A 13,106-nucleotide genomic window follows, 5' to 3' on the forward strand; every position below is an offset into this window, starting at 1 on the left:
TTTATTTCTAGATTTTTAGTTTATTTTATACCTACATCTACTTCCTAATTAACTATAATAATATTCGACCCAATATAAATGCGATAGTCACCACAACAGGGCTTGAAATTCTCAACGCCGAAGACCCCGGCGCTCTCTCCTCTTCCACCACCTTAATCCGCCCCTGTTCTTCAGGATACACAGGCGACTGCTTCCCTAAATACCACACAACAGTATCAACATCCCCCAAATCGTGCACCTTCTTATTAGGAGCATTCTTCAAAACGTAGTGGTCGTCACCACCACCCGAAAGAAAACTAACAGTAACTAGCTTGTACATTTTCTTATCGTCCAGAGGCTCATACTTCGGGACGCTACAGTTTCCACAGCGTACTTTTACAGACACCACACGTGAAAAAGTCGGTTTCTGGAAGTCATAGACCACGTGTAAACCCGAGGATTGCAAGAACTCTCCTCGAGATGTCTCACCGTTGCTTCTGGCTCCGATCTCCAGTGTTTTGCGGAGATCCGAACCGTTTAAACTTAAAGAAATGATTTGGTTTTCGAATGGTAAAGTTCCCATGAGTTCGCCTCTGGTGATGTTGCCACCTCTTTGGCGTGGGTCGATGGTGGTACGGACACTACCACCGTTGATAAGGCCGATTGGGGTGTCCGTCCATCCAGGGCCGGCGTGTTGAGCCGCCACGTAATACACTAAGGAGTCTGCAATCATGTTTCCCAAGTTGCACTCTTTATGTCTGCACTTGTTGTTGGTTGTATCCAAGAGGACTGGGGACTTGCCGACAACTTGTTGGTCGAGGGCGTCAATTTCGGGTCTGTAGATCTCCAATTTATCCAAAATATCAACGTCTTGAGGAACATCGGTATCGAGGAAAATCGGTTGACCTGCAAAGTCCAACAAGTTTCCATTGGTATCAAAAGTGACGTTCAAACTCCCTAGATACTTTGTATAAGCGTAAGCCTGTACAACTGGTACTTTTTTCCCACTAGGTTGCACCACGACTTTAGGATACAAATCTTCCGGTTCTTCATCATCAGGATGTGGACCATTCCATAAGAAAGTGTTAGTATGACCACCGATAACAACGTCAGCCAGAGGCACTTGTTTAGCCAACCTCAAATCCATTTCGTAACCAGAGTGCCCCAAAACAATGATAATCTTCACTCCGCGTCTGTCCAGAGCTTCAGTTTCACTTCGCACCGCCTCGACGACATCCAAGAAGATGACTCCTCCAGGAGACGACATGAGTTGAGTGTCTGGAGTTAGGTGTCCAACGATGCCGATTTTCTGACCTTTCACTTCTATGACTATTGATTTATTTACGCGGTTGAGAGACGGCTCGTTGGAGAAGTTGAGATTGGCAGCCACCAGAGGGAAGTGGACGGCATTGACCAAGGGGGCCAAATTCGAGACGCCGAAGTCGAACTCGTGGTTACCCAGACACTGCAAAGATCCCAGCGTGAGAATGAATAAGTATAAAAACGCGATTGATCTTTGTTTACATTCAAAAATGTTACCAATGTAAAAAATACCTGGACGTTGATAACACTATCAATTTCACGTGTAGATAACTGTTGTGTTTGTACCTATCATTTGTTATGCAAGCAATTTTGATATCAACATTGTTTTGCGATGTCTAGTAAGCCTTGGAATTTTAAAAATTTACACTTTCTGTGTATTACCAAACCTGACATTTTATGTTGTTTTTGCTCATTAAAGTTATTCAAAACAGGAAATGCCATTGTTAATATTTTAATAGCATTTATAAAACAATTTGTAAGTGCTTAAAAAATAATATAGAGCTATTACAGCTTTTTATTACCCAAAGGCAATAATTAACCTACTTGAAAAAGTGCACGATCAATTACAATTATTTGTCTTTTCAACGAATTGTATAATTAATTCGCATTTTTATTGATGATGCCGCTTGTAAATTATTATGTTTTCAAAGTGTGAATTGCTCATAAGTATAGTAAATCTTTTAGCATTTAAAATTCTCTCTTATTATGTATATTGCCATCAACATTTTATTACTTTAGATATTTTTTATCTCCTTTCCAGACAATAAAGATGAATTTAACATAAATGTAACATAAAAACGCAAGAAAAAGAAACAAATAATAAAACTCTAAAAATAGGGCCGCAATTCGTGTTTTATGCGAAAATTTATGTACTCTGTAGTTAATTCGTGGGTTGATATAGAACAAGTCAATAAATTGAAACAGTTTTAACAATATTATGCTAATTATTTATAACTATTAAATGTATTAGATGCAAAATTTCGTGATAAAATTCGAGACACTTATTTTCGTGTGCAATAAAAAAAAATTCCAGTTTCAACGTTTAGCAAGTCATGTCGTAAGCAGGTCTTAATATTAATCTCAGCAATAAAAAAAAAACATAAAATAGAATTGATGCTATCTCGGAGACAAATTTTTGCGACTTCTAGTGCAAAATGTCCCCAACTGAATAAATTTCCCACGAATTAATTTGCAATTTAAAATAATTCCAACACGCAAAATACCGCTCCGAAGGCTGAGTCTATTATTTCCACGGTCCGCTAGCACTCACCGCGGCTTCAGGTGCCAAAGCGTTAAGAAAATCCGCCACAATCCTCCACTTGTGCACCGAAAACCAAGACGTCCCCACATAAGTGTCTCCAGCATTCAAGAACAGCACCGATCTCCCTCCAGCTTCCGCCAGTTGCCTGTACTTCCTAATCACGTGCGCTGTCCTTGCAAAACCACCGACACATCCATTCTTCGGCACATTTCCGGAGCGCGGGGTCTTTTCCTTGCACGTTCCAGAATTCCTCGAAGTCTCTTCGAAACGACCGTGGATGTCATTGTTGTGCAAAATGACGAGGTCTAAATTCTCTTGGGACAACACCTCCACTGCCAACACAATCAAAAAGAAGCAGAGTGGTCGCATTCTGTAGGCCGCATGTGTTGTACTGGCGGTTTCGACCGGAGTGCAGTAGCAACTGGCGGGACGCCACTGGAGTCGGAGACAATTATTAGTTTTAAAATTATTTTGCTACGTGGTGTCGCAAGTTCATTGAGAAGGTGCTGAGCTATATTTAAGAGCGAGAAGTGGGAGAAAATGACACTGCGAATAAGTCGCGATAAGAGCTTCTTGGGTTATCTGACGGAACTTTTCAGAGGAATTACCGAAGACCTTGGCTTATCTCGACGTGACCTTGCAACACTTTTAAGTAATAAAAAAAAAGTGAAACTCTTCCTCCAGTTAAGCCGATTTTATCCTGGCTCCCCAATCCTCGAACGAAAAGTATATTGGGTTGCCTACTTTACAGGCGCTGCATTTCATTCAATTATCAAATTCAACGAATCCAGGTCATTTATTTTGTTTAACAATCAAAAAACTCTCCTTTTGTTGCCAAAAATAGCAAAGCACTGCTTTACAACTTCTTGCATTTGACAAAAACTTTGACACGGCTGCATCTCCTGTAATTCCCCTAGTTTGGTGAGACTTTGTTCCAAAATCTCGCCAGCAGTCTTGACATCGCCTGATGATAACTGCGCCATGACATCTTCCTCAATATCAACAGTACCAATAGAAGGAAGATGATCGTACAAAGGCCACTCGTCCCTGCAAGCCACACAGTCACAATCAAAATAGTACTGACTCTTCAACTGCTTTCGGCGCGTTTTTCTTTCCATGACTGCATGGTGGTACCTGCAAAAACCCATCACTACCATAAAACAAACCGCATCATTTTTACCCGTAGTTATCAAAGATCTGCTCCCCTTTTTTAACATCCTGAATAGCTCGTAGGACTATTGTTTGCCCGTAACAAAACCTCGTGACATTAGGCGAACAAGAGTGATTCAAAAGACTAAGAAAGGCAAACGCACCACTGGCGATCTCTTCAGGTACGTAAACATCATTCGCAGGTGAGAGTTCGGTAATTTCGTGAAAGTTAGACGGCCCTGTTTGCATGTGCTGCAATAAAACCTCCTTGAAAAGTTCTTCGTTTCGTTCCTCGAAAAAACTAGTGTTGAGTTTAACTAACATGACAATAACGGCAGCAGCGGTGGCGCGTTCAAACAAATCCGAAATTGATCGTTTCGAAGTGTTTGTAACTAAATTGTGGATTTCGTGATACCGATCTGAACGGTACGTCTCTGATTGTACCTCTTCCAGCTTCTCAACGAGAAAAGAAATTCGCAGTGGCAACACTTTCAGTTTATCAAGTTCCAGAAGTTTAATCGTGGTGAGAATGGGGCACTCGTATCGATGGTAGCTCTCAAAGGCGCGAGTTCTGCAGTTTTCACTGCAGTATAGAGCATGGGGGCACCTTTCACACGGAATTAGATTGTAACACAAATTAAGACACTCGTGACAGTGGCTAAAATGTTGGTTGACTAAAAGACAAGCAAACGGTTGCTCGACTGCTAAGACTTCCCCAGATTTTATGTCTCGAGCTGCTGTAACAAATCGGCCGAAATTCTGGTCTTCTTGTATTGCCACGCATCTACTGGCGCATGCTATCGTGTCGTGCTTCTCTTCGACGATTGGGATGATCTCGTGCGGTCGTGTTGAATTCCCAGAAGATGAACTCTTCGCCTTCTTCTCTCTGATTACCAGCTTTGGTTTTAAATGATCTGGATAATTATGTTTAAACGCTCTCTCAATGTCCTGTAAAATGTAAATGAGAGCCATTGCGCCACTAAAAAGGACTTACCATTAAACACTCCTTGTGAAAATTCGCTTCGAACAAAACTGCAGATCTATTGGCGTAGGAGAGAGCTAAATTAACACCATTTTCTTCAGAATAGCTTAAACTTTTGGTGTAGAGCTCCCATGCTTCTTTCAATTTTCTTCTTTTAAACATTTCGTTACCTTTTTCTCTCAACTCTGCCGCTTTGGAGTCACTTTTGGTGTCGTTTTGATAAGGGATATCAATTTTACAAGAATTTAACAACTCTATTACAAAATTAACGCGCTCACTGTTTGAATTCAACGCGCCAAAATCTTTAGTAATGTTGGTCACGTTGACCGGTAGATGGCGCAGAAATCGTTTACGAAGTGTGGCAAAATTTTGCGGATTTTCGCACTCCTCGCTCATTTTTGGACTGTTAATAAAGAATTTACCTCCAACTACTTGTTTTCTTTATTCTACATCAGCGATTAATTGGAAGATGAACGAGAACGGAGGAAGAAAACGCACGAGGAGGCCACGATTTTTGACACTTCGTAGCGCCAAGTTTGAAAGCTATTAGAGGAAAAGAATTCTATTTATACAATGATAAAATTGTCGAGTTTTTATTTAAATAGATTGATTTTTACGGGTCGCGTCTTTAAATAAAATCCGCTCTTTGTTTTTCTCGGCGTCTTCAACTTGAAGAATGGTAACTTTCCCCTTGGGGTCGTCTATTTCGGGGGTAACTGACAGCAGCTGAATTTTTGGGCCCTTGAGTCTTCTTTTGTAACAATGATTATCGTCTCGCATAAATGTGAATCCAGGAGGTACACTTTGCTGGGGGGGCCTAAATTCGTGCTTCATTTTTGGTGCTTTCCATGGCATCCCGTTGTTGGAAAATTGATTATTTCTTATCTCTTGTCGTTGCTACAAAAATAAGTATAATAAATTGGCTTTTTGATGAGTCGAGAACACTTACTACCATCACTAAAATTTTGTTGTCAAAGCTCAATGACATTAACACCAGTGATTTTGTCACCCACAACACATTAAAATAATGAAATTAATATTCATCATCCAAAGGAGGCCATTGCTCAGGAACGGGGTAATCTTTTTCCATCCATTTGAACCCTCTCAAATCTTCGCTGATGGGACTTTCTCCACCCCATGTATAATCGTCCGGTCCAAAGCTTCCAGCTCTTGTTGCTTGCTCAACCGCCTCTTCTTCTGCTGGATCCAAACCGCCAAACGCACCGACAGCACCAAGAACGCTTGTTTGTCCAGCTTCTAGTTTTGCTCTTATCGAAAGCTTCTTAGTGGTGATTCCAGTTGTTGGGTCGTAATGTTCTTGTGCTTGTATTTCGCTCCTTGGTTGAGATTCATCAAAGTCGGCAAAATCATCGAATTCGGGTGGTTCCTCATCATCTATTGGTTGATCAGATTCTTTATAGTATTCGTCGACGCGTCTTGCCGGAACTTTTGCCACTTTTTCTGCTTCCAGACGCCATGCAACCTCATCATCTATATCGAGCTCTCCGATGTCTTGAAGTGACAAACCCAAATCTTGCAACGCAGCCAAGTCGTATTCGATGTTCAACTCCTCGGGTAATGGCGATGGAAGTGGTATTTGTTTTCTTGGTGGTGGAGGCGGCGCTGCTGGAGCTACTGGCGCTACTGGCGCCTTTTTCCCTCTGCCTGTGTTAATTTTAGACGGCACATCCCACTTCTTCTTTCTCTTTGGTTTTTCCGGCTGCGGAGGTGGCGGCGGTTTCTTTTGCCCCTTTTTACCTCTAGGTAAGATTCCTTTGTCTGACGTCTTTGCCGCCACGGTCAGCGATCTAACTTTAACCGGTGCTCTACCACCCCTCACTAATCTATTGAGTTTCTCGGCTTTGGCCGCTTTCAACTTTTCTTTTTTCTCGATTTCTGCCTTGACTTTAGCTTCAGCAGCCGCTATGGCAGCTTCTGCAGCAGCTATGGCGGCCGCTTCAGCCTTCGCTCTTTCGGCAGCTTCATACTCCGCTTGCTGGCGCAAGAACTCCGGCGATGGAGGAATAAGTTTGTTCGCTTCGTGAAGTTCGGCGACCGTTTGAAACGGAGGTGCTCGGTGACTACGTTTTCTGGGATCACGTGGAGGCATTGGTAGTTTTGGTGGTGAATATAACAGATCATATTGCGTTCTAGCAGCGTCGTACACTTTGGCCGCTTGGTTATAATCAGGAGGTGCTTCAGCTTCCAAGACGTTTGGACTACCGCCGTAGATTTCTCGTTCCATCTGTTCGAATTCAGCGAGTTCTTGTGTTTCGCGAGCGGTTGTTTGACGGCGAGTTTTTCGTTCATTCTGAAACAGCTGATCGGCCATTTTTGATACGCTATAATCGGGTTGTTGGAAGGGTTTCTTCCACTGAAGTTCAGGCGGAGTCTCGTATTCTAATCCAGGTAATGGTGCTGGTGCTGGTGCTGAGCGTTTGGGTGAAGTTCGTGCCGCCAACTCAGCCTCCACTTCTCGTTCAACTCCTTCATGGATACGAGTCACAGCTTCTTGCAATGGCTGTTCAGGAACAGCTTCTAGTTGCTTCCAAGGGTAGCGTTTGTAGAAATCCTTAGACTTCCGAGTTGGATCTAGTTTTGGATGTTGTTTATACATGGCTCTTGCTTTACGCGGTGGTTTCTTCGGTCCTTCATACTTGAACTTCTTTAGTTCATCGATAGTGTGCTCCAAGACCCCATATTCACTCATTGGACTAATAGGTGACGACGGTGGAAGATTCGCCTCGGGCATGTCCTCATCATCCAGGTACACTGCCTCTGGAGCCATTTCATTCAAATTAGGCGAACGGAATAACGGTTCAACTTTAGAAGTAATATCGACTGGAGGCTTTTCTGGCCCTCTCTGAACACGCGTGACGAGTTGCTCAACTTCCACCTGAAATTCAACTCAAACTACACATTTCTACATAAATTCAACTTACATGAGTCGAGGGTTCCTCAGGCTCATCAAACTCCAACTTCTTCTTACTCAATTGCTTCGTGATGAGCCTCTCTTTGGGCCGCCGCAACGGACTTTCAAATGGAACAACCCTCCGACGACGTCGTCCTGGAGTGTAAAAGAGCTCTTTCGGTTTCTCGAACGATGCACTTGGGGGAGTCTCAGGCAGATCATCTGCAAGATCCATATACCGCTCCAGCAACATTTGTTCTCTTCTAGGACGTGTCGTAACAGGAGTGAACTCATCCTGAACCGGAGTAGTATAATCAGGAGAAGGAAACGCGGGCGTAGCGATAAGTTGCACCGGTTCATCAGGTTCAACCTGTTCGACAGATTCATCCGGTTGATCAAAGTCCAATCTTCGTTTCCTAACAGGCTTCCTCGACGTCCTTCTTCTCGCAACCCCTGCTCGTTGTTCACCAGGAGATGTACCTATATCTAGTCGCGCTCGCGGCGTCCTCTCCGGATACTCCACCGGAGAATCACCGATCGGCGACAATGGAGGTTTATATTTGGTCTTGAATCTCTCAGGAGTCAATGGAATGTTTGGTGCTGTCGCCACGTCGGCCACAAATGTTTGAAACTCTTCGTCTTCCGCCATTTCATCACCTTCTAGGTACGTTGCTAGGTCGGGTGACATTCCGTACGTTCTGATTTCTGCCGGTTCACCTCTTGTTGCCTTCCACATTTCGCCTTCGTTTCGCACGTACGCACCAGGTTGAAAAGCCCTTTTCAAATCGACAGGCATTTTTCTTCGTTTCCAGTGTTCGTCAGGATGGACCGATTTCTTCTGGATGTCTTCATAAAACTGCCTTTCATCGATTGGTGGACTTGCAGGAGGACGCGGTTTTGGAGGAGGAAATGTATAATAATCTGCGTCTTCTTCGTCGGACGTGTCGATCAACTTTTCGATTGGTCGTACCACCGGTGGAGTCGGAAAATACATATAATCCCACAGACCCTCCCAAAAGCTTGGTCCTTCAGGGGAGGGCCATTCTTCTACCTCTTCCATAATTGGCCTCCTCGCCATCTCCGATGGATGAGAAAACCTGTTTACTACTGTTTTACCAACTGATTGTTCATACAAAAAATTTTTTGGAGGTGCTTCGTATTTTTCCATTATATCAGATTTGAGCTTCTTCAAATCAATTGGTGATGGACTTGGAGGTGAACCCATTCGTCGAGGCGGCGATTCCTTATATATCATTTTTTCTGGAGTAGCCTCTGTGGTCGGGAATGGTTTCTCATTAGGAAACAACTTGTCATGCAGTTCCATCATTTCAAAAGGCCAGTTTTTGTTTTCAGGCGAGATCCATGATGGGTCAGGAGGCGGTTGTGGTAGCTCTTTCAATACCGGTGCGTTCATTTCCGGTGATTGCCAGTCGAGACTAAAAGCGGGCAGATATCTAGGCTCGATTATTTGCGACGGCGACGTTGGTACAACTAGAAATTCCTCTTCGGCCATCGCTGGCGAAGGAGGTAACTGCAAGGGTTTTAAACGTGACCCTGGAGGAGGATGAGCGTATTTCATCTTCCACATTTGATTATCAGGTACGAATCTTTTTGGAGATGCACTTAATCTGGGAGTGGTAACAGGAGTTCCATGTGTAGCTGGACAACTCTTCATGAAGTCAGCATACAAGAAGACCATATTATCCCAAAGTTCGCGACCGGTTGGCGAAGCTTCCTCACTTATATTGTCTGGGAGCAAATCCTCAACTGTTACCGATTCGGATTCATCTTCAAACTCCATATCAGGGAAAGCAAACTTGAGTCGCTCAGGGGTCGTCATTTTTTTCACCAATTCTTGTAATTAAATGATAGAAATGTTACAATGTCGAAAAATATTTAAAATACCTTTGTCTTCTTCTTCGAAGAACTCGGGCGCATCGACCCATCCTTCTAAATCTTCCATTTGTTCGTCCGCCCTTTGGTGGACACCCAAAAACCGTTGACGACTCTTTCGGAGTTGTTTTCTGGTCATGGGTTTCTTTTCTGGCTTAGCAAAAGGATCTTCACCTTGAGCTCGCATCTCTGCCTCCACTGCTCGTTCCATGGCTTCGAAGTCGTCGTAATCGTACTTTGGAGAGGCCTTCTTTTCTGGCTTAGCAAAAGGATCTTCACCTTGAGCTCGCATCTCTGCCTCCACCGCTCGTTCCATGGCTTCGAAGTCGTCGTAATCGTATTTTGGAGAGGCCGGTGCCTAACCATCAAAACGTTCAAAGATGTCATTATCACCGCCATTTCTTACCTCAGCTTGCAACTCTTCCATGACAGCATCCAAATTCCCACCGGAAATATTTGCAACATCCACTTCTAAATCTCCCAAGTCTATTCCCCCCAAATCGGCTGCTTTCTCTTCTCCGATGCTTGTGGACGGGTCGAATAAACTGTCATCGTACATACTGTTATAAAGCGAAATCATTGAACGATCTTTGCTCGGAGACCCAGGAGGCGACTTCGGAGACGCATATCCAACAACTTCAGGCTCTTTGCTCGGAGGACTAGGAGCTGGTTTTGTAGTTGCATATCCACCCGGAGAAGTCTTGTCTGGGTGAATTTCACTCGGTGAAAGCCCAAGTCCCTCCAAAAATGCCGACAAGTTTCCTGACGAGTCTTCTGCTACCGCCTCCTCTTCATCTTCCTCTTCTACGGCAAACAGTCTCGGTGAAACGCGTCCAGAAGCAAACTCTGGACCTGCAACAACAGTTGCTTCGTCCGAGATTCCGGCTAAAATCGCCAACGATTCCGGCGAAAAGTGGATGGATTCATCGAGATCCACAGCTTCATCGTGCTCTTTCTGAATTTTTCCTGGCGACTTTTTAGCTAGTGGTGAAAGATGACGCTTGGGAGTACTGGGTTGGACCGCAGTGCTTGTAGGAGGTGTTCGATACTGCGCCAGGTCCTCTTGGTACTGTACTTCCAGTTCATTCAACGTCTTGCTGTACTCATTAATGTATTTATCAACATCTATAACAGACTGTGGTAAAAACTAAGAATTACTCTTAAGAAGTGCACCGTCAACGGGGGCTGCTTCAGAGATGGGAGATTTTTCTTTTTTTTTCGCAAGTTCCCGGTAGCGAGCCAACTTTGTTTGATACCCTAAGTCAAAATCCTCCACTGTACTATGGAAATCTGGAACGTACATCTCGAAATCTACGAGAAGATGATAAAACCCAACACTAATTCACAAGTGCAAGTACCGTCAGCAGAAAACCCTTTGAATCCCGTCGCCACCTTTTCCGCTTCCTTCTTCGCTTTAAGTTTCGCTTTATCTCTGGCCTTCTTCCATGGAGAAGGAGGTTTCGGCGCCAAATCCTTCGCTTTTTTCTCATGCAACAATTGCGCTGCACGAGTCATCTTCTGTGGGAGCCTCGTCTTGGATTTTGGCTTAGGTAAGAATGACGATCTTTTCACTACTTTTGGAGGAGGAGGAGGAGGACGAGTAGGTGAACCTGCAAGTTCTGTCAAGGAACTTTCCAACATACTGGGCATCGAAGTATCCAAATCTACTTCGTCGCCATCATCAAACAAAAACGGAGAACCTCCACCATCACCGGGTGGTGAAGACCACAAAACTTGCATCGGAGCTGCAACGGCTGGTTTAACTTCAGGAGCAAACTCCTCCAAAGTCGTGGATGTCTTCATGATATCTAAAAGTCCACAACGTAGAGAAATAAAAAAAGAATGTGACGGCCACCTTTCGCGTCCTCATCCAAGAATTTCGCTTCGAGGAGGTTGGAACCCCAACTGGGCGGTTCCCGGTCTTCAGGAGGTGGCGAAACGCTACCGATGGGCCGAGATGGGGGCGTAGCACCCAAAGACGATTTCCGTGGTGACCTGTGGACAAATTTAATGAAAAGACCAAGAAAATCTGAAAGATGGACTTTTTCGCTATTGGTGATGGTGTCGCTATTGGTGACGGTGTCGCTTCTGCGTCCGACGGAGGTTCTTCCACTGGTGACGGTGGCTCTTCTGGTGGCTGCTCCAATGGTGGTTCCGCTGGTGGCATTTCCACCGGTGGCTCCGACGACTTCTCTGGGGATTTGGGTTTTTCGCTAACATCAGGAGTTGATCGCGAATCAACCAAATTTGGTGGAGGAATACTAACTTCAAGCATGCTTTTCGCAGCTGCAAACACAATTATAAGAGTTTAACATTTTACAGGAGCATTACACCTTTCGGAAGAAGTTGTTTGTCTACTCGGTACCAAGTACTCAACGGTTCTTTAGACACGGCGTAATAGCCATGAACTCCAAAATCCTCGATCTGTTGCACAGCCACGTACTCCAAGAGATCAGCAGAAAAATCGGAGACATAGGGGCTAACAGCACTTCTCTCCCCCAGCAAACGTCTGATCTCCTTGTCCCGTCTTTCATTCATTTCTGATTCAATTATTTTCTTCGCCACATCGACTAACTGAAAAAAAAATGATAAAAACGAAATTTTCAATAAAACTCACTGTTTGGTCGTTTGGAATCGGCTCCAAGGTCTCCAACGAACTGGGATGCTGCGTAAAAGGCTTCGTCAGCCTCTTCCTCTGAAGCATAAATAGGAGAAGCTTCAGGTAATCAAGTTTGGTCTTTTCGTCAGTCTCGGAACCAGAGAGGCGCTTAACCCATGCTGCCGCCAGTACCCGATCTGCTTCAAGAGTTAGTTGTGGCAGAGGAAGAATTATTGCTCACCATTGATTTGGGACAAGTTCAAAATTAGCGGCTTGGTAAACTTTAAATAAAAATCGAAATCTGTTACATTTTCCATTGCGAATTTGAACGAAACGAAATAGTTCACACCATTGCGCGTTGAGCAAAGTGTTTATTCCACAAAAATTTTGACAGTTTTTGATGACTGACGAACTCTTGATTTTTCTGCTTGGTTTCTTCACTTGAGATGGAATAAAAGACATTAAAAATTCAATCAATTATATTGTTTGCATCGACATTTTTTTCCAAAAAAATACATGAATTAATATAAAATTCAGTTCTACACTTACAACGTATAATTTAAGTAAACAAATCCACAAATAGTCAGAATTAATTCTACAACAGAAACAGAGAAATGAGGTATATGAAGAACTATTCCTAACTAATTTATAATCGTTAAAACTTAATATTAAAGTAAAAATAGCAATCAGTTGCCTATTGTTTCCGATCTGATTGTCTATGATTATTACACAGGAAAAACGGAAGAATCGATCCGAAAATAAAAACAAAAACATTTGAAAAAAGGCACTTGTCTTATGCACCTACTGCATACGAAAAAGTCATTAGATATTTACAAATTAGAACGACTCTGTCAGTAATTTCTGTTAAAAAATTATAGTCCAAAGTTAGGCATCTTATTACTATGTTTAAAGCACTATACAAGTTATGTGCATTTTATTTGCTTTACTTTCCTTGTAAAACAACGAAACATACCGTGGCAGTGTAAAAAATCATAAGAAAAAACCGACA

At 43.3% G+C, this 13,106-nt stretch overlaps 2 protein-coding genes and 1 pseudogene across 3 annotated transcripts; all 3 read right to left on the minus strand.

Moving 5' to 3' along the window:
- LOC148172167 (protein 5NUC pseudogene) lies at window positions 1–3,059 on the minus strand (annotated as a pseudogene). Its single transcript, XR_015770516.1, has 3 exons — window positions 3,042–3,059; window positions 2,573–2,998; window positions 1–1,444 (listed from the first exon to the last, which is right to left on the minus strand). The product of XR_015770516.1 is annotated as a protein 5NUC pseudogene (transcript).
- Window positions 3,060–3,340: 281 nt separating this feature from the next.
- Window positions 3,341–5,236, minus strand: LOC148172168 (protein-lysine N-methyltransferase SMYD4-like). Its single transcript, XM_088041130.1, has 3 exons — window positions 4,707–5,236; window positions 3,744–4,660; window positions 3,341–3,697 (listed from the first exon to the last, which is right to left on the minus strand). The coding sequence occupies exons 1-3, from the start codon at window positions 5,088–5,090 to the stop codon at window positions 3,376–3,378; spliced, it is 1,623 nt and encodes a 540-aa protein (XP_087897256.1). The 5' UTR covers window positions 5,091–5,236; the 3' UTR covers window positions 3,341–3,375.
- A 267-nt stretch (window positions 5,237–5,503) lies between these two features.
- LOC148172169 (uncharacterized) lies at window positions 5,504–12,414 on the minus strand. The gene is made up of 12 exons (XM_088042412.1): window positions 12,339–12,414; window positions 12,116–12,294; window positions 11,832–12,072; window positions 11,541–11,784; window positions 11,348–11,493; window positions 10,857–11,261; window positions 10,657–10,809; window positions 9,905–10,623; window positions 9,511–9,856; window positions 7,637–9,459; window positions 5,644–7,590; window positions 5,504–5,591 (listed from the first exon to the last, which is right to left on the minus strand). Exons 1-11 carry the CDS (start codon window positions 12,412–12,414, stop codon window positions 5,728–5,730), a joined length of 6,195 nt encoding a protein of 2,064 aa, XP_087898538.1. The 3' UTR covers window positions 5,504–5,591; window positions 5,644–5,727.
- Between the last annotated feature and the right edge of the window lie 692 nt (window positions 12,415–13,106).

Source organism: Gnatocerus cornutus, chromosome 7 (assembly GCF_029298725.1).
Source record: "Gnatocerus cornutus isolate USDA-ARS CGAHR chromosome 7, icGnaCorn1.1, whole genome shotgun sequence".
Lineage (NCBI taxonomy): Eukaryota > Metazoa > Arthropoda > Insecta > Coleoptera > Tenebrionidae > Gnatocerus > Gnatocerus cornutus.

Excerpts from the sequence above, each read along its gene's own strand:
- LOC148172169 (XM_088042412.1), bottom strand. The coding sequence starts at position 12,414 with ATGGAAAATGTAACAGATTTCGATTTTTATTTAAAGTTTACCAAGCCG. Across the intron at positions 11,785-11,831 it reads CAAACAACTTCTTCCGAAAG|CTGCGAAAAGCATGCTTGAA; the intron begins GTGTAATGCTCC and ends TTGTGTTTGCAG. Across the intron at positions 9,460-9,510 it reads CTTCGAAGAAGAAGACAAAG|AATTGGTGAAAAAAATGACG; the intron begins GTATTTTAAATA and ends TTTAATTACAAG.
- LOC148172168 (XM_088041130.1), bottom strand. The coding sequence starts at position 5,090 with ATGAGCGAGGAGTGCGAAAATCCGCAAAATTTTGCCACACTTCGTAAA. Across the intron at positions 4,661-4,706 it reads TTCACAAGGAGTGTTTAATG|GACATTGAGAGAGCGTTTAA; the intron begins GTAAGTCCTTTT and ends TACATTTTACAG. Across the intron at positions 3,698-3,743 it reads CAGATCTTTGATAACTACGG|GTACCACCATGCAGTCATGG; the intron begins GTAAAAATGATG and ends GGGTTTTTGCAG.